Source organism: Mytilus californianus, unplaced genomic scaffold, assembly GCF_021869535.1.
Source record: "Mytilus californianus isolate M0D057914Y unplaced genomic scaffold, xbMytCali1.0.p SCAF_5, whole genome shotgun sequence".
Taxonomy (NCBI): Eukaryota; Metazoa; Mollusca; class Bivalvia; order Mytilida; family Mytilidae; genus Mytilus; species Mytilus californianus.
Genome location: NW_026262701.1, coordinates 117,736,413 through 117,758,498, shown reverse-complemented (window position 1 = coordinate 117,758,498; position 22,086 = coordinate 117,736,413). Strand labels below are relative to the sequence as shown.

Here is a 22,086-nt window from a genome sequence, read left to right as displayed (position 1 = left end):
GTAAGAGATTTACATAAGCATTCAAATAGTGATGATTTATAGACAGTTTACCATCTATATAGAATTGAACGGGGAAATAGAAATATCACTATACAATAATTACCGGCAGTAAATTCCTTGCCAAAAGTGTGGCGTCCGTTTGGATGCACGGGATGTACAAGTACGCAGCCTCCATTACGGGACCTATCTATTGTATTTATTGTTAATTTGTTCTCATCCTGAACGTGTAATATTTGCCACTGGACGTTAAGCAATCAATAATCAATCAACCAATCAATCTTTATATTGAAGCCAAACAATCCGGACTGAATTCCTGCGTTCATATTTTATACTCTTCTGTACGAACTCTACCAACGAACTTCTGAATTAACTCTGATCATGTATTTTGGTAGTTGGATTGCTGTGCCCTTGCCTTATGTCCCACATCTACTTTTATTTATATCTATTCAGAAAGCAAAAATCAAATTATACCGACATAAAATGACTACTTTTAGTAATCAAATAAGTCCGACCTCCTCATTATTCATTTTTTTCTTTTTATGTTTTTTTTGGTGTTCTTTTTATCAGCATGTTCATGTTCTGTTTTTTTAACCATCACTCTGTATTCAAAATATGTATTCAAATGACATTTTAAAACGAAGTAAAATGAACCTGCTGAATGATTGTAACGCATTAAATAGAATTATAGTAAAATGTAACAAACAATTTGTTATGCAGACATGCACTTAACAAAGAATGTATATTGATATGAACTTGGTTTCAGATTTATAGCTCTTGCTTCTTTATCAAAACTTGATATATTGTACAATTAACGGTTCAACAAAGCGTTTATAGACCTATTACGTAATAGTCTATATATGAAGTAGCAACAAGTATTCTCTCGTGGGCAATTTTTGAACGGATTTGTTGTAGAAAAACAGATTGGGTTTACTTAATTTGAGAACTGTAAAATGTCACAAGCTAATTAAGTATTTTCTCTAAGGTTTCAGTTTTCCATTTCTATTCAATCATGGATACTATCATTTTTTTCCGCCAAATTAAATAGAAAGATCAATTTACATGATGACTTAGAAAAGCCAGAGAATTGACAAGCAAAGCTAGCGAGACAGATCTCTTTGAATTAATCCACTTACTGGTCTTGAATTCTTTATATAAATTATCTTTATAGGAAATATAAGGTTAGGACGGTTTTTTTTTACATCAGAATGTATACAATTTCTGTCGTTTATAATACGATCATGTATGTTTCAAAATGTGTTCAGACATTTAATTGTCCTTATGTAAATCTTGCCATAACCTTCACATACTAGTCTCATAACTTGGTTCGTGACTATTGAAACGTCATATTACAACTCTCAAATATTCTGCAGTCAACATATTTTTCAAACGAACCGTTTGAGGAGTACGTAAGAGGTTTGGTTTCAGGAGTTAAAAAAATGCTTACGTTTCCTTTACTCAATATTCTGCTTGCATTACGTTTTTATTCTAAGAAACCATTTTATCAGATCGGCTTTCCAAGTGGTGTGCGTGTGTACACTTTTTTTGTAGTATTTTAACTTTCGTTGTTCTTCCAGTAAGTATGACGAGAAATTTGTCTTTTCATCTAAGTAAATATGATCAATCGACTGTTAAATTGTTACTTGTCTCATGTCGAGTTCACAGCTAAGATGGGGTGATTACAAATGAAGTAAAAAACTGTCTAAATAATTCTTTTCTTCAATGACGTTTTTATAAGACAGAAAGTACGAAAACAACTCAAGCGGTAAAACTACTCAAGCGGTTAAAAGATTGAAGCAAAATAGAAAATGAAAATAACACTTTACAAATGTCGTTAGTCCGAAGTTTTTCTGGATTTACCTTCCTCAGGAACGCTCAAACCAGTAAACATTGGAAAGCCAGGAACGCTAAAACCAGCAAACATTGGAAAGCCAGGAACCCTCAAACCAGTTAACATTGGAAAGCTAGGAACGCTCACACCAGTAAACATTGGAGAGCCAGGAACTCTCAAACCAGTAAACATTGGAAAGCTAGGAACGCTCACACCAGTAAACATTGGAGAGCCAGGAACCCTCAAACCAGTAAACATTGGAGAGCCAGGAACGCTCAAACCAGTAAACATTGGAAAGCTAGGAACGCTCACACCAGTAAACATTGGAAAGCCAGGAACCCTCAAACCAGTAAACATTGGAAAGCCAGGAACGCTCAAACCAGTAAACATTGGAAAGCCAGGAACCCTCAAACCAGTAAACATTGGAAAGCTAGGAACCCTCAAACCAGTAAACATTGGAAAGCCAGGAACGCTCAAACCAGTAAACATTGGAAAGCTAGGAACGCTCACACCAGTAAACATTGGAGAGCCAGGAACGCTCAAACCAGTAAACATTGGAGAGCCTGCAACGCTCAAACCAGTAAACATTGGAAAGCCAGGAACGCTCAAAACAGTAAACATTGGAAAGCCAGAAACGCTCAAACCAGTAAACATTGGAAAGCCAGGACCGCTCAAACCAGTAAACATTGGAAAGCCAGGACCGCTCAAACCAGTAAACATTGGAAAGCCAGGAACGCTCAAACCAGTAAACATTGGAAAGCCAGGAACCCTCAAACCAGTAAACATTGGAAAGCCAGGACCGCTCAAACCAGTAAACATTGGAAAGCCAGGAACGCTCAAAGCAGTAAACATTGGAAATCCAGGAACCCTCAAACCAGTAAACATTGGAAAGCCAGGAACGCTCAAACCAGTAAACATTGGAAAGCCAGGAACACTCAAACCAGTAAACATTGGAAAGCCAGGACTTCTCAAACCAGTAAACATTGGAGAGCCAGGAACGATCAAACCAGTAAACATTGGAAAGCCAGGACCGCTCAAACCAGTAAACATTGGATAGCCAGGAACGCTAAAACCAGTAAACATTGGAAAGCCAGGACCGCTCAAACCAGTAAACATTGGAAAGCCAGGACCGCTCAAACCAGTAAACATTGGAAAGCCAAGACCGCTCAAACCATTAAACATTGGAAAGCCAGGAATGCTCAAACCAGTTAACATTGGAAAGCCCGGACTGCTCAAACCAGTAAACATTGGATAGCCAGGAACGTTAAAACCAGTAAACATTGGAAAGCCAGGACCGCTCAAACCAGTTAACATTGGAAAGCCAGGACCGCTCAAACCAGTAAACATTGGAAAGCCAAGACCGCTCAAACCATTAAACATTGGAAAGCCAGGAACGCTCAAACCAGTTAACATTGGAAAGCCCGGACTGCTCAAACCAGTAAACATTGGAAAGCCCGGACCGCTCAAACCAGTAAACATTGGAAAGCCAGGAACGCTCACACCAGTTAACATTGGAAAGCCAGGACCGCTCAAACCAGTAAACATTGGAAAGCCAGGACCGATCAAACCAGTAAATATTGGAAAGCCAGGAACCCTCAAAGCAGTAAACATTGGAAAGCCAGGAACCCTCAAAGCAGTAAACATTGGAAAGCCAGGAACCCTCAAACCAGTAAACATTGGAAAGCCAGGACCGCTCAAACCAGTAAACATTGGAAAGCCAGGAACGCTAAAACCAGTAAACATTGGAAAGCCAGGACCGATCAAACCAGTAAACATTGGAAAGCCAGGAACCCTCAAAGCAGTAAACATTGGAAAGCCAGGACTGCTCAAACCAGTAAACATTGGAAAGCCAGGAACGCTAAAACCATTAAACATTGGAAAGCCAGGAATGCTCAATCAAAGGGATGCCAGAAGAAACGTTAGGAGCTATATATATGACCAAACGGTACATAAAATGCATGGCCTAATTCATCTATGGTCAATATTGCCTTCAGAACTATATCACTGGAAAGATAACTTTCATAGTTATTTATCCGGTGTTTATTTGGCTTTAAAAGAAGATCTACAAGCGAAAACTGTCGTATAGCAGGTTATACAGTCGAATATAATTCTAACATTGTTTTAAAGTGTAATAATATCAATTGTTGCAAGGAGATTTTTTTTTACCAAGAATGGGCACTATTATGCTAGAAGCGTAAATAAAGCCGACTATTTAACCATTCATAAAATTCAAATGATGTTTTATTTTATATAAGCACGCATCAGAAAATATGAAAAATAGATTTATTGATATGATTTTTTTTTACTGGCAAATGTTTCATACAATTTCAGGACGAGAACAACTTGATCAGTTAATTTATCTGATAGGTTCTTAAAAATGGGTCAACATTGGAATGTCACTAGGGAAATATAATAATGATGTGTGAAATACACATCTATTCATTAGACATTTTGACAATATTCAACATATTCCAGTAGCAGTAAACACTCATCAAAGATACCAGGCTAATAATTGAAGTAAAAGAATCAAACAGACGCCTCCACAGCATGGGACCTACTGGGGTTAACACTCCCCCGTTTAATACGGGATACAGATTTTTTGGCATTCCATATAGGACTAACATTTGTATTGAAAATCTCCTATTTCTGTATTCTAGACTGTCTTTCAATCTCTCCACATATCTATGTTAACGTGCTATCAAGGTAACGTCTGATCTTCAAAAACCTCTTATATTAAATTAGTTCCATAAGTATCAACACATAATTAAATGTTCGTGTATTATGATTAACCCCAAGATTTACGTTAAATATATAAAACTTTGGCATTGTAATGAATAACATAGAAAATCGCATTCAAAAATATAACCACATAAATATTTACAAGTAATTCTCATAAGCTTAAAACTAACGTGTAATTTGTAACAGAAAATTTAATTATAAATAACTCAAACTTTGGTTCCATTGTCCTCCCTTTTTGATATAGTTAAATACCATCGTTGCATGGAGCACTGTTAAGTAACAGACTGTAGGAAAAATAGCATTTACATTTATCATACAATTATCTAAATCTTTGATCATTTTACGTCAGCAATTTTGCGAACTCATTCATGGCAAAGTATTGTACATAATGACATAAAGCATTCGTTTCATTTGTGATACATGTATAGTGAACTATCATCATTGCACGGAGCACTATAGCAAAAATGCCATTTACATTTATCATACAATTATCTATTTCCTTGATCTTTTACGTCAGCCATTCATGGTAAAGTATTGTACATCTGAATGTAAGCATCCGATTAACCAATTCACAAGCCTTTGTTGATGTGTTAAATAGTTAACAATAGTATATAGTATTAGGGATTGGTTGGACAGTACATCTTATACTGCATATCAGTAGAATCTATAAAAAGTTTAATTGCAATGTCATGCTTACAAGTTTTAATGGCCGAGTTAATGACAAGGAACGCATCATTAGATCTTGCTTTCGGATGAAAATTGTCCTCGAAGACAAAATTCTAATGAGAATAAAGCTTCCTTCGTGATCAATATACAGAAAATCGTGAAGGCGTAACATGGAATAAATTCCTTTTAACTTCCTCTATCTGTTTCTGTTTTGTGTCGCATTCTTAAGCTCAAAAACTTTAAGATGAGTTATCATGTCTTAACTTGTATACTGACATTTGTTAAAGAGGATAATCCTCATAGTAAAACCATCTTTACAACACAGACTTAACTTGATCTTGTGAATTTTAATAATCTGGTGAGATAAGAAATTTATTTTGCGTAGTTCTTATTTTTTTTTTTTTTGCTTTGCTTTTAACTCAAATACCTAGAGAAGGGAGAATAGTTTTCTGTAGTATCAAACTGTCGTCTGGTTGTGTAGAATGATTATTTTTTATTGTAAATCTGTGAAATGTTACGTGAAATATTCCTACATGGCCGACTATAATGTATTGTTGAAGGCCGTACAGTGGCCTATAATTGCTTATATCCACTTTATTTAAACACTGGTTGGTAGCTGTACCATTGGCAATCATACCTCATCTCTCTATTTTATAAAGACCAAATTAGCACGGTGAAAGTTATTGGTGTACTATGACGATGATATGCAACTTTTTACAATCCTTAATGATTTTGCTGTAAACACATATACTTTGAAAAGAATATACATAAATAAGTCTTAAGACAGATTTTTGGATGTCTGTCTGTCTGTCTGTTTTTTTTTTTTTTTTTTTTTTTTTTTTTTTTTTTTTTTTTTTTTTTTTGCTAGGTAGAACATTATTTTCCTGAGTGTTATTACAGTAAACTAACGACTCTAAAAAGTAAAATACGTAGAGAATAATACATGGCAAAATCCGTATCACATGCCGTATCATCCCGAGATACCACTATCAGCCCGAGGGCCTTTAGGCCCGATGGATGATATTGGTCGAGGGTGATACGGCATGTAATACGGATTTTGCCATGATTTATACGCTTTATCATATATTTAAACAGGAGAGTATATAGGAACTACTTACTGATCCAAAGCACCATGCAAGAAATAACCCAAACTTGTCTTCGATAGTCTGGTTCTTTGATTAGGAAACCTTCAATTCATAACATGACATGCTACTGCAGTAAACTGTCTATGACGTTGATAAAAGGTTCATCGGTTTTGAAGTGTAAAATAAAACAGTGCTTGTTGTAGCCAATATAATTCTTATTATCATTTAGTGTTATTGAACTCATGTCGTTTTTGGCCTATTCCAGCATGATACAATTTTGATAACGCTATACACATTCAAAGGCCTTGGTAAGATTGTTTTTCATTGTACGTAGTAAAGACCTTACTAAACAGCCATCTTGAATTGACAATTTTTCGGCAGTTATAGAACTTTGACAATTGTTTTTACATATAATGACAAGCTGAGACCTTACATACTTAAGAATTGTTGGTAAGTATGTATACCCCCACTTTGATCGGATGTTTAGGCAAGGGGTTTGGGAATTTTGTTTGCAAAGTTTGACTATAATTAATTGTATAATAATAATATCGGTTGCTTGCACTGGTTGCTTGTTTTATGAGTATGACTATTCTGGTAGTAAAGAACAATTTATTATTGATTTCGTTCACTGTTCAGGTAAAATATATCAATGTTCCATCGGCTCTTTATTTTTGTGGTTGTTCAGCGGTTTATCCTTGAAACTATTGAACTGCACAGTTACAAAGCAAGGGAGAACATTTTGTAAACGTATATTTGTTTTTCTTAACAGTCAATCAACTAGTAACTTCCTAATTAAAAGTAAAATAACAAACTCCAAGGAAAATTCAAAACGGAAAGTACTTCATCAAATGACAAAATCAAAAGCTCAAACACATCAAACGAAAGGAAAACAACTATCTTATTCCTGACTTGGTACAGGTATTTCCTTGTGTAGAAAATGGTGGACAAAGGAACTCATTTTCTATCCACTAAGTTACAACAATATTGCTATGCTTTACACATTTTAAGAAAGAATTCGTATACCAATTAAAACAATGTTTACCATAAAGATTTAATTACAACTAAAATATACTGCATTAATTGTCCCCTAATCTGCTTCTCAGACATAACCTTTACTTAATCCATAATTATGTATACTTTCCCATTAAACTGTAAGGAAATTGCTGAAAATTAACTTCCATAAAGCTTCCGCTGTAGGAATTGGTTTACCATAAAAGTTTGATGACAACAGTGCCTAGATATAGCATGAAATATCAATATGAAGATTGTAAATCAACACAGTTATTTCCCTTAAAATAGAGGCCTGAGATGTTGGGCAAGATTTACACTTTATGAATTTCTAAAAAGAAGATGGCCACTTTCGTGAATTTCTCACACAAACGATGGCCACTTTCGTAAATAATAATAATAATTTGTCCTGTTCTTTTAAAGTATTATATCAAAATTTTACATCTAATGACAATTTGGAGCGATCTCAGGACTTTGATTCATTAATGTCAATTAACCTACAAAATGCACTTCGTCTAATGAACAGCTTTAATAATTGATGAACCGCGCAATTTCTCATGATCATCGTAATAAAATATTTGTGCTTGTTTAGATTAAACATATTTTATAATTCTTTTATTTTTTCCTAACTGTTGCAAATGCCAGTCTGTAGTTTCTCTTGACACCGGGAGATGTTTTAACCTTGAGCTATAGAAATTACAATCATTAATATACCATATTTGCTACTTATTCAAAGGTCAATGCATATAAACGAGCATATAGGGTACTAAATGTTTATCATTAAATGACAATTTGGAAGCATTATATATCATGGAATCGAATAACACAATTTACTGACGAGGGTGGGAATAGGGTACCCCACACATAGGGTACCCCACACATAGGGTACCCCACATTACGATTAACGGTAAACATATTTCGTCGTTTGACGCTTACGGTAACTCAAAAATACGACAGAACAAATGACGATTCAAATTTCAGGCCAATTCGAAAGTAACGGTACAAAAAATGGACGTTTGACGATAAAGTCCATTCACATCCTCTTGAACGGACACTGACTATCTAAATCAATTATAGGAAATAATTATGTCTTGTAATAAAACATATATATTTCATCGATCTATCCTAATGCAATTTTCATTCAAAATTGTTTGTTTGAATAACAATGTTCCATGCCATTACTGACCATTATATGGATGTTGAAACATTCATATAGCAGTCTTATTAATGAAAAATCAGATTACCGATGAAGGTTTACTTTGGGAAATGAAGATAAATATCAACGATAGAAATAGTAAAAACGGGAAAATACTAGACAAATTTGCTTAAAACAATTTTAAATTAAGATGTCGTTGACAGCCAACAAAGCAGTACCAAATAGCATCGTGATTGGAAAATGTGACTTGTAAGGGGAACAAAATTAACAAAATAAATATATAAAAGTTGAAGAAAATAAAAAACTTATGGTTTTTTGGTCCAAAATGCCACCATACATATAGTTATGACGTCATAGGAAAGGCACTTTTAGGCTTCTTAGAATTGATCAGTAAAAATCATTTTCGTTCCCGCAAATAAAGAGCGCATGTTTGAACCAACTAAATAAGTGGCCCCAGTGCTTTATTCTGTGAACGTACACATACATCTTTTCAGCGCTGGTCATCTACCACTTTAAACACTAGAAATCTATGTCAAACTTTCTTTTAACCTTAAAATATCAGTGAATATTATTATATGAACAATCCTACAATTCAAACATCAACGGATGTCTGCAAAGTACTCTTTTTTTAATAATACAGTGATTTTAAAATGTTCAATCTCAAATGCAAGCAAAAATCAGGATACAGGTCCGACATTTTTGTAAAATAGAGGCTTTAACGGTAAACGGTAGTTATGGTGAACAAACGGAATACAAGGAGATATTATAGGACCTAGTTTAAGATACATTACTCTTTACAATTAATGGTAGGTTTCAGTCAAACGTTCTCATACATATATTGTAAACTTCAGACTAACCTGATAATAGCCGATTGTTTACTGTTCTGTTCTGATCCATTTTGGTGTCAGCGCTCTTAGATGTTTTAAATATTTGGCTTCACTAGATTTTGGTGTCATGTGTTCCGGTGAAGGTCATTCGTGAAACACTTGTCGTGCTTACTTACGTCGGTATCATGTTTTTTATTATATTTTATACCACTGATTCTGTGCCGCTTTTGGACTTGTAGCCTCTGGTTGAGGTCGATACGAAGTTATATCGACCTAGAGAAGCACATCGACCTCGGACTTCGTCCTCAGTCAATATGCTTCTCTTAGGTCGATATAACCTCGTATCGACCCCATACAAAGGCTATAATTGTTTAATATAATTCATTGTGATATTGGTCAATAAACCCTTATTTGAATGTGTAGCTAGAAATAGGGGCCTTTTTAAGGCCTTATCGAACCTACTCCTTTGCAGGGATAAGGGTAAACAAATAACAAGCAAATTAATTGTTTTTTTTCTGATACTTGTAACTCATAAGTTTGGTTATAGAAATACTATAATTGATACCATAAGAATATAGCATATATTAGTACTTCAATTAATGAATATTTAATTGTTATTGAAAGTTTACACACTTACATTAGACCTAATAGCAGAAAATTCTATTCTGATACAAAACTTACCAAACTATTAACGCATTATCTCACGGGTGTCTTTGAATCCAGAAGTGCCGTTCACCCGCCAAAATGGTCGCCGTTTTTAATAAAAAAAACCAATAAAGGTAAAACACCTTATAGGATAATTTTAATACAGTAGCTATACAACCTCGGAGGATCAAATCGGAGAATTATTCCTTTTGATGGTCTATTTAATATTGTATTATTAGATGACACTAATGGCTGCCATTACCATTTATAGCTATTCATTATAAATATAAATAAGAAAAACCCATGAACAGGTTTGGCCGATCGGAACAACTTTTCACAGACAAATAACTCAGATGGTTGATTTTAAAATTTAAACAGTTGAATAAAAAAAAATCAAAAATCAAAACATAACTAAATATATATTGCTATACATGTACAGTTATGATATATATTGCTATACATGTACAGTTATGAGATATATTGCTATACATGTACAGTTATGAGATATATTGTTACACATGTACAGTGATGGGATATATTGCTATACATGTACAGTTATGAGATATATTGCTATACATGTACAGTTATGGGATATATTGCTATATATGTACAGTTATGAGATATATTACTATACATGTACAGTTATGAGATATATTGCTATATATGTACAGTTATGAGATATATTGCTATACATGTACAGTGATGGGATATATTGCTATACATGTACAGTTATGAGATATATTGCTATACATGTACAGTTATGAGTACTTATATGATCCTACATCCTTGATACTGTTTCCTTTTATTTTGGCATTGCACAAGGTCGTGCGTTTCTCGAAATATATATGACATGTTTACACTAAATCCTTCGGATGTGTACTGATTGATACTTTAGTCTAGGAGAACAAGATTTATTTATTTGTTGTAATTGGCTTCAAACTAGCTTTCAGTTACTAGGAGTTTTCTTATATCGGTGCTTTGTGTCTGTTGTTTCTATGTTAGTTGTTCTTGTGCTTCGTACAGATCTACCGTGTTAAGCCATTTGTAACGGATTTTTACAGTTGTTCTCATTTTGTACTTTTACACCACTGTCCCAGGTGAGGGGAGGATTAAGCGCCCACAAACATGTTTATCCCCGCCACATTCTCTATGTATAAATAATAAAAAAATAAGAAGATGTTGTATGATTGCCAATGAGACAACTCTCCACAAGAGACCAAATGACACAGAAATTAACAACTTTAGGTCACCGTACGGCCTTCAACAATGAGCAAAACTCATACCGCATAGTCAGCTATAAAAAGGCCCGGAAATGTGCCTGTTCCAAGTCAAGAGACTGCAATTCAGAAGGTTTCGTTGGCTCATGTCTTTCATATTTTTTTTATTTTCGTAAATGGTATTGTTATAAATGAGGATTAAGATTAGGATTATGTTTTTTTCATTATTGAAGGCCGTACGGTGACATATAATTGCTAACATCAATTTTATTTGAACTCGGTGGATAGTTGTCTTATTGGCAATCATACCACATATCCTTTTTATTTTAAGAATAATCGGCAGATTTAAGATACAAGCCTTTGAGTCTGTAGTTCCTGCAGGAAGAGGTGCTAACAATTTCGAAATCTTTTAAAAATCGCAAAACTATATATTCATAACAAGAGGTAATGGCTTAAAATATATGTTGCATGTATTCATATAGATGCAATCTAACATCATCCGGCATTCTATAAAATTTGACCAAGGCTAGAGTTCATGAAATTGGATAATGCTATTATGGCTAATATGCATGGAAGAAGATTATTAATTTAAATAAGTTAGGATATAGCCTCTATGTCCATTTCCATCGTTTAATGATCTGTCTATATTAATGGCAAGGGATAATTAGTGTAATTGTTTACTTTTTACACATTGTGACTTTGATGGAGAGTTGTCTCATTGGCACTCATACCACATCTTCTTATTTCTATATCCTAAAGCTCGACTGGTTCAAGTTAGAACACTATTTTCTTCGTTGTTTTGTCTATATCAATAACTGCACTCAAATCACAGGTTATATTTGGTGATTTGACAGTTCTTATATTGGCAATTGTTATTTATTATGTAATTTACCAAGAGACGAAATCTATTCTTAAAGATAAGGTCAAAGCTTTTCCTCGTTTCACAGATGACAGTTTGATTCGTTTTCATTTGATTTTTTGTCTGTCGCCATCGACAACTTAAGTGTTCCGAAATCCCACATGACTATAAAATATCAAACTAAAATAGAATTATATATCGCATGTTATTAATGTATATTAAATATTTTGGTGAATATGAAAATAAGATGATTGCCTAAAAAGGATCTATCCATTAGAGACCAAAGGACAATAATGTTAACAATTACAGGTCACTGTACGACCTTCAGCAATAATCAAAACCAATATTTCGTCTTCAAGCCATTATTCCACTACTAAACTGTCTATTCTACTTACTAGTACACTTGGTACAATCAAAAACCTGGTAATAAATTGTTCAAATAAGGCCTTTGAAAATAGTGGAATTAATTACTTTTGGAGTTTCAAAAATTAGTTGGAAGTACTTGATAAATTACATGCTTATCTTGGTTATTTCGAATCTGTTTAAAGTTTTATTTTTTCTACCCTATATAACACTTTGTCTCACAATCTTATTAATAAAAAACTCACACTCTTAATTAAATGGGCATTTAAAAAGTCAGAATGCGAATGTATGTTCAAACTCTTTTAGGTCATTTTTTTCAGTAACAACAAACAAAAGAACTATGTCAATTGGACCTGCTTTGATACGATAGCTGCCCTCGAATTTCTACTAGATAACATTTTTATTTTACCGTCTAAAAAAAAAAGTGAAACAACCCAAAAGAAAAAAACCAACGGCTTGATTTATATTGCAACAATAGTCGGAGAAAAAGGCAGACAACAACTAATGACAACCACTGGATAACAGGCTCCTGTCTTGGGCATAAACAGGAGGCGGGGTTAAACATGTTTGCTCGACCCTTAAGCTAACTTTGGACAGTGGTGTAACAACACAACAAAAGAAAAACTGTAAAAATCAGTTGGAAAGGACTTGACTAATCAGTCTTAAAAGGAACTAGACAATAATAAGCAACAAGATAACTGAATTTTTAGGGAAAAAGGGTAGTACCCTATCGCTAAGTTATGCATTATAAAAATTATACTCTTAAAACCCTACATTAAATCAATCCAAAAAAAAATAGCTTGTATCAATATGGTTTATTGGACAACTATGAAAAAAGAAGCTAAAAATGAGTTTCATATCCGAAAGCAATGCCTATTTAGAAATTTGATTTGTTTCAATTGTTAAAGAACACTTTATAAATTACGTGCGTCCGAATCGCCTTTCTGGAACAGTAATCATATTAGACATATAATTGTTTATGAATGAATTTAGGTCAGAAATCAAGTCAACTCTAATTGACGCACGAGAGTAAAATGGAGAAATTCGTAGTAAAAAAATGTAATGTTGATCATGGAAAGTAACTTGACATTTACAGGGGACAAGAAGATAATAAGTGATGAGCGGATTATTCGCTAACATGTGCATTGGGCAGATTGGATTAAACAGTCATTTCCTAACATAAAAAAACATGTATTTCTATATCAACATTGACAATAATCACAAAAAAAAAAACGAACGCACACCTCTAACACAGTAGCTGAAGCTACTTATAATGAGCAGGTGCACTCGGTGACCAAAAGGTCAAAGTAGTTCATCTTCTGTATCAATACCCTGTCAACACTGAGACTAGGAGTTAAAATCCCGCACGTGCGCTCGACCACAATCTTTATTGACTCTGATTATCAATTTTCCTGCCGAAGGTCGGTGGTTCTATCCGGGCACTCTAGCTTCCTCTACCAATAAAAACTGACCACTACGATATGGCCAATAGTGTTGAAAGTGGCGTTTAAAGCACCAGCAATCATTCAATGAATCATTAGGTAAAGAGTTCTTATATGTCATACTTATTTGCACTTCACTATATTGTGTTCTGAAAGTTTGCTCCAAAACCGTCATCACTCATGGCGGCCTGTTTGTCATTTCGTACGAATGTTGTTGGCGGTCTTATCTTATAGTCAGGCAAAATTAGGTATAGCTTTTAAACTTGATGGCTAAACATGTCTCCATTTTTAATAGATATGAAAATGTAACCGCATTTTAGATCTTACAGCGCCGATCTAGTATGAAGTTTTCTGTGACACAGTATTATTTATTTTTGTTGTAATTGTGTATATGTGATGCGTTTTTGTGTTGTCTGTACCTCGTCAGTGGTTGAGTTTTGTCAAACCGTAATGTGTTTATCCTTTAGGGAAAATTGTTCTTTTTCAGCTATTTTATTATAATATCTTAGATTCAATCGGTTTTATTCTGTTTTGTTAATGTAGAGTAAGTTTCCTCTGTGCCTATTGCAATAAAAACAGCAGAGTGTTATAAACATCGGACTTGTTTAATTTATATTTAAAAACAAAAAAATATTTAGTTTCATCAACCCCAATTTTATATTATAATCTTAATTTCATTGTATTTCTCCATTCTAGAAGAAATATAATCAGACGAAGAAACCCAGATGATACTTTTCGCGCGAACATGTTCACATTATACGGATTTCATTACATTGTAACAGCGATGTGTTCTTCACGTAGAACTGCTGCAACAGGGTTATGAGGAAGAACGACTGAAATCGACAGTACACAAGATGGTCCCCTTTTGATTTTATCATCTCTTCATCGTTTGAATTAATTTTTAGATTTCAAATATTTTAACCTCGAGCATCACTGAAGATACATTGATTGTCTAAATGCGCATCTGGTACAATAAAATTGGTACCGTTATCGTTATTTTACGGCCCCGTCACGAAACAGATGACCGATCGATGCGATGTGTCTGTGTCTCAACTCACAAGCGGTCGTAGATCTTAAGATACCAGAAAAGCCGTCAGATCTGTAAATTAACCGACTGTCCTATTCCATATCACGACATTTTGACAGATGGAATCGCATGACGGTTGATGTATGCATAGCAGGATACGTTTACCCTATCGAGAACCCGTTCTCGCTCAATTTGATGTTTTCCCTCATGCTTTGTATATTCTAAACAGATTTAGGGAGCTACCATTTGATTTTTATGGGGGGGGCTAGGATCGATGCGATGTGTCTGTGTCTCAACTCACAAGCGGTCTTAGATCTTAAGATACCAGTAAAGCCGTCAGATCTGTAAATTAACCGACTGTCCTATTCCATATTACGACATTTTGACAGATGGAATCGCATGACGGTTGATGTATGCATAGCAGGATACGTTTACCCTATCGAGAACCCGCTCTCGCTCAATTTGATGTTTTCCCTCATGCTTTGTGTTCATCTTGATTTGTTTATTCTAAACAGATTTAGGGAGCTACCATTTGATTTTTTATAGGGAGGGCGGGGGGTGGCTAGGATGAAAAATTTTGTCCTGCATTTTTTTTTTAGTTTTAATCTCTGTCCTGCTTTTTTTATTTTTTACTTTATTCGGTCCTGGCTTTTTTTTTTATTAGTTTATCCTGACTCTTTTACATAAATTGTCATCCTGCCTTTTTTTTGCCAAGTTGCTCATCCTGCCTTTTTTTTTACTCAAAACTCCTGTCCTGCCTTTTTTTCAAATTTCATCCTAGCACCCCCCTCCCCATAAAAATCAAATGGTAGCTTACAAGATTTGGACATCGGTAAACTTTGGAATTTTGCCTATAATTTCCTGAGACGCCGGAGGTTTCAAAATAATATCTTAAAGGAGGTGGGTTGGTAAGAGCCATTTATATTTGGCCCCTGGAATTTCGAAACCTTTTGAAATTATGTTAGTCAATTGATATTTGAGTCTGATGATATAATGATAATCTGGTCTCTTCAGGATTATTAAATGAGTAGTTAATCAAAATGTGGCAAATATTCGCCATCTCTAGATCTTCCTGAATAAATCTATAGCGTTCGTTTTGTTATGAATTTAGCGCACCTATTATGTTTAGCAACAAGATTAACTAATATAGTTTATTGTTATGACAGTTGAACAGAGAATAAAATATCACAAGTTTGTGATGACATTTAAGTGCATCAAAAATGATGCCCCATCATATCTTACTAGCAAGTTTCATTATGTTTCAGACAGACATCCATACCCATTGAGAAATGCTGTTCAAGGAAACCTCATACTCCCTTAACCAAAAATAGAATTGTTCAAGCAATCTTTTATGTATTCTGGACCATTCTTGTGGAATAATTTGCCAATATCGTAAAGAAATATTACAAATGTTAATTCTTTCAAATACAAAATAACAGATCATTTATTGAAATCAACCTGTTGAAAAAAATATTGAATACTGATTATTTCATCATGTTTATTTTTTCATAACATTTTTATCAAGTTGTATTGAACATTATCATCATACTTGACTTTTATACTAATGTATGCCATGTATATGTTTGCATTTTTGTTTATACTTTTCTATGATGAGGGCCTCAGAAAAGATTAAATATATAGCTAACTGTGTAACCCTCTTAAAAAAAAGTATTGTTGTTGTTGTTGTTGTTGTTGTTGTTGTAATCAGCACTTTGTGATTAAGTTGTTTATGTTACTGTCTTTTCTTTCCAATTATCAAATTACAATTTGAAACTGTTTTACGTTTTAGTATAATTTAAACTGGAAACATTTCACATTTAAAGAATATTTCAAAAATGGTATGGATAACAAGAACATTTAAGGTTATTTTCTCTAAAAACAAATATAGATGATTGAGGATTTGTGATTTGGGGGGACTGTAAACAAAGGATATTTGACAATGGAATTTTAAGAATGACTTTTGAAGCAGTGACGTGAATAACGAACGATTGGTCTTTTTTTTTATATATCCCATTGATCTTTGAAAGAATAACACACTTATTTGTCTAGGTTTTTTTTAAAATTTCTAATCTAAATGAGTTGATAACGTGTCAACAAGACAGGTTACTTTATAGTGACTATAGTCAGTATCAAGTGAAATCACAGCTATATCACGAAATTATATTTATCACGCGTAATAACTTTTCACAATTGTTGCTGGTTTGAAATTATCAAAGTCAAAGTTGTGTGTAAATTATAAAAGATGATACAGTCGTGTTCATCTGCATGTAGGATTGATGTATCGTGGAGGGTTGTATAAGAAGAAATGAAACTTGACCAATTGAAAGACAAAATGATTTTCTACAATTCTATCCGAATTGTCAGCCCCTTTCTCCCTCCTTGCTCGCCACATTTCAGAACTGTTGTAATGGTTCTACCTCTTTCTAGACATGAATAATCCTGTTTTTTCTCTCGTCCACATTGCTACATTATAAGAACCAAACAAATGATTTTATACCACATCAAGTATATTCGTTAAAATTTCTGACAGGGATTGCAGTAATGCCATCTCCTGACACGCGTTTGATAGATCTGATTCTATTCTTTCTTCTTCATTTGTGAATAAATATTCCAACGGTGCATTGTCTTGAACGCGAAGTTATTTAGCGTGATAAGAAATAATCATTCTTTTATTCATATCCCTTTTCTTATGTTATATCTTGTTGTGACAGTTGCAATAATACAAATTCCCTAAGGTCAATATTTGTTTGAAATCCAATGGAGTGTTTCTTTTTTTATCATACAAATGTCATATTATCTTTAGAAACATATTTGTTCTTGAATGAACAAGATGCAAGATGGAGGAACATTTAAAATCATTTTAAAAATATAAGTATTCGACATTTTTTAAAAAGTAAATAATGGCCTTATCTGTTTTTCTTTATGTCTAGGAAAACATACCACACCATGACCAAAGGAAAACGACAAATAGACAGTCCACCAAAAACACCTACAGATTTAGCAACACGAACCGCACAAAAAGACCGGAAGTGCATTCTGGTTCTCTGGATGAGTAAGTAGTTCCTCCTCAACTACTGTCACCCGTTGTGTAATTCATGGGGAGTTAACTTCCGGTAACAAGTCGTATTCTGTGATGTCACAACCTAGGAAAGGAGGATGGAATTATAGCTACGACAAGTGAAACATATATATCAGCTGTCTTCTATCATCGAGATATTTCAGAATGATCAACCAAATCATGATGGCGTCCTAAATATTTTCGAAGGAATGAATACCAACTTTACCATTAAGAATCATATGCTGAATAGTTAGTGTCATGAGCGCGTCCAAAAGTTTGAAGGTCAACATCACGATTTTATTGGCCGTTATATAAATGTCTTTGGCAAATGATCATGGATGTTACATGTATAACATAAAAATACGAAGATGCGGTATGATTGCCAATGAGACGAGACAACTCTCCACCAGAGAACAAATCACACAGAAGTTAACAGCTACAGGTCACCATACGGTCTTCAACAATGAGCAAAACCCATACCGCATAGTCAGATGTAAAAGGCCCCGAAATGACAAATGTAAAACAATTCAAACGAGAAAACTAACTGCCTAATTTATGTACAAAATAATGAACGAAAAACATTTTATTTAATGTTTATTAAAGTGCAAATTCATCTTTTCTTATCGATGATGACTTACATGTATTTGTTATTTATCACTATATACATGCAGCCACCTAATGGGCTCATATATAGCACAGTAACTGTTAACACTTCCAGTTCAACTCAGATCATATGCCTGGTAAGAGTGTCAGATCAATCTTTAATTCTAGTAAGGACGAAGTTAACCCATAGCTATCCATATTGAAGACTGTTAAAAGTACAAACCTTAAAGTACAAATATCACCAAAGTCATTTTCTAACCAAAAACCAATTCAAATGATGCTAAAATACGCACGGCATTTAAAAATTCAAATTATATGGCATGTTTCCCTCTTAATACTCAAATTCCACCACGTTTTGTCAATTTTTGTCAGGAAAATTGACAAAACGTGGTGGAATTTGAGTATTAAAGAGTTAAACAGTCAACGGTTCCTATTATTTTTTCAAAGATAATTGGTCTAAATTTTACAAAATCGGTCATAACGCGCAGTATGCAACCAACCGCTTAGCAAAAGATATTAATTATTCAGAAATATATGTTTGTTTTATGTTAATCCCTCATAGAAAAATGTATACATATACCTATAAACGGTTATAAGATAATATTTTTTTGTCCTACAATTTACTTTTAAAGAAGGCAATAAGTATAGAATGTTCTACACATGTAGGGCAAAATTTTCCCTTGAATTTGTTTCACAGAAGGTTTATTTTCTCCAAAAAGTCTTTCAATAGTTGGAACAGTTGACAGTATTACAGCTTCCTTTGTGTACTTTATTCAGTTAAAACAATATTTCGCGTTACTGATAATATAACGAAATTAATCCACCATTTTCTGCAAAAGGAAAGGCCTGTACCAAGTCAGGAATATGACAGTTGCTTTCCGTTCGTTTGGTGTGATTGAGCTTTTGATTTTGCCATTTGAAAAAGGACATTCCGTTTTGAATTTTCCTTTAAGTTCGGTATTTTTGTTATTTTACTTTTTTTGAAATGCTTAACCATGTCTTAAAATTTCCATTTTGAAAGATTTCTGCAAATTTGACTTTAACAGCCATGTATAGCTCTGAAAAACATTTTGATTTGGTAGTTATGATTATATTTAATTGTTGAAAAACTTTGAAGAATACAGTCTTAAATCTTATATGTTCAAATTATATACCTAAACTTTGTCTCTTAAACTTTAGGATTTTGACCACGAAAGTGAATCTATTTCATGGCAAATTGGTAATTCATCATGTATATGTTTTAGTTAAATTTTGCTCGTTAGGATATACAGAACCAAAAGGAATAAATCTGCATTTTAAAGATCATTCATAGGGAAAAAAATAACAAAAGGGACTTTTCAAACCAAATATTCTTTTTTTTTTATTTTGTGAGAAAACTATTTTTTTTTTACAAAATCTATCAAACGTTGATCCCGAGCTCTTTTGAGTATTTATAATTTGATCGCATGTTAAGAAAAATTACAAAATTACAAGATGTTATCATAACCTCTGATGCAATTCTCTTGATGTTTAGAAATCAAACAAAATGTTACTGGAACGTTTGAATTGTAGTTAATATTCAAAGAAATTATCCTATATCAAATCAATAAAGGAAAACTTTCCCTATACCTCTTTTAAGAGCTATTTGTCTCCTTTACTCACTTGTTATAACTTTAACTATATAGATCAAGCAACTATTTTCTCATCCAGTGACAATATACATTATGTATAACCTATTGATGATGACACTAATACTAGGGATTTTAATAATTGTTGTTATCAAATGACAGCAGATGGAATGTGAATTAATATTTCAAAGTTCAAAGAAAGAATAGTGATTAATATGTTTTCCCAAATGACCATGTAATCAGTTTTCCAACATTTTCCTTAAATCTATGCAGTGTTCGTTAATAATACTTATGTAAAACCAATACTTAACACCGTTCTTATATTAATTGACTACACGATAACAGATCGATTTAATATAAATAAAACGAAAGGGATGTTTTCAACGTTTCAACAATGATCACCAGTGAATATATCGCAAGTTTAACCCTGAAAAGCCCCATTTAATTACAAGAATTGTACTAAGTTTCATCTCCCATTATTGCCATTTTATCGAGTAATTTTCTTAAATGGAAGTGTCCTCTTAATTCATCATCAGCAGTAAGAATGACATGGCCAAGAGCCACAAAAGGTTGTACAATTATCTGTGGTCACGTGGACAGATCGAACAGTCAATAGTGTATAACACGTTATGTTGGATGTTGCAAATCTTTATATGGTTTTAAAAACGATAATGAGAAAAGAGACAACAAGCTATTAATGATTGGTGACAAGTTGTAGAAATTAATTGTGATTAATGTCCTTAGGAGTTAATTTAAGCAACAATGTCGGGAGAGGAAACCGGGAGATACTTGTCTCCGAGTACTGCGGGGGTACACCATCATCACAGATCACGTTCAGTTAAAGGTAGACAAAGTTTTAGGGAGTCTGAAGAAAGTTTCGCTTATGAAAGAAAGAGGAGAAACAGTATGCCCTCGGTCAATAAAACACAGTTGTCGTCGTCGTACACAGATTTAGCCAAGGACAAGGATTACGATGAAAGTTTACGTCGTGTCCGATCATTTAAAACAACTTCGAAGGGTGCTTTAGTGAATAGAGGGGATAGTTTCAAGAGAAAAACGCAGAAAGAAAGACTGCTCACACTTGCTAATAAATCACGTGAGGATAATCTTAACAATGCTGGAAACAATAATCAACAAGTTACTGTAACGCTTAAAAGTTTTAACCCAGTGTATCGTGTAGTAATGTTAGGTCCAGCTGGAGTAGGTAAATCTTCATTGACCGATCAGTTTATGACGTCAGAATACATAGGACCCACTGACAATACAAGTAGTAAGTCAATTATTGTTTTCAAAATTGTTTACATTTTTTAACTTTTGAAACCCTCAACTGTAGATTTCATTACTATAAATATATATTGTTTAAGTATGACTGTCCAATTTTGAAAGTTTCAACCGTGTTATGCATTGAATCTAAGTGTGTAGAAATTATGAAATTGTTTTTTTAAATTTTAATGATTAAAGGAAAACAAATTAAAACTAAGCGAAAACAATTAAAAAGACAAGAACAAGCTGTATTGGAAGTTCAAAGGTAGATGTGTAAGTTAAATCCATATGATATTGATTAAGTTACAAAAGAGAAAACTTATTGTTTAAAACAGAAAAAAATGGGTTAAAACACGTTATATTACATGTATAAGCACATTTAATATCGATAGTTTTCACGTATATTTATACAAAAAATATTGTTTTCTTATCCTTTTTGTCTTTAAATTGAAAAGAAGTAATATTCCACATTCGTTTCATTCAATACCTGTAAGAATAAGAATAAGAATTTTATTAGTTTAAAATCCAAACAATAGGATTGTTACTAAAGAAAAACAAATAAATAACAAAACGATAGACAGAAAACAATACAAACATGTAGCATAATAAAATATCAATATTTATTATAATACTATTTTTGACAACATGCCTCCTCTATAAAGTTATCATTTCTAATATCTTGTAGATGAAGAA

The 22,086-nt window shown here is 33.4% G+C and overlaps 2 protein-coding genes across 3 annotated transcripts in view; one reads left to right on the top strand and one right to left on the bottom strand.

The window, feature by feature from the left end:
- Positions 1-1,831: 1,831 nt before the first annotated feature.
- Positions 1,832-3,241, bottom strand: LOC127702887 (collagen alpha-5(IV) chain-like). Its single transcript, XM_052207192.1, has one exon. It carries the CDS (start codon positions 3,239-3,241, stop codon positions 1,832-1,834), a length of 1,410 nt encoding a protein of 469 aa, XP_052063152.1.
- Positions 3,242-20,579: 17,338 nt separating this feature from the next.
- LOC127700822 (ras-related protein Ral-B-like) overlaps positions 20,580-22,086 on the top strand; it is a 53,026-nt gene continuing 51,519 nt past the window's right edge. The window contains exon 1 of one of the 2 annotated variants that reach the window (XM_052204503.1): positions 20,580-21,400. In XM_052204503.1, the coding sequence (XP_052060463.1) occupies positions 20,893-21,400 (508 nt within the window). In that variant the 5' untranslated portion in view covers positions 20,580-20,892. The remainder of the gene's footprint in view (positions 21,401-22,086) is intronic. The other variant, XM_052204502.1, reaches the window with a different exon arrangement.

Bases quoted from the DNA above. Each gene is read 5' to 3' on its own strand.
- LOC127702887 (XM_052207192.1), bottom strand. From the start codon at position 3,241: ATGTTAACTGGTTTGAGCGTTCCTGGCTTTCCAATGTTTAATGGTTTG.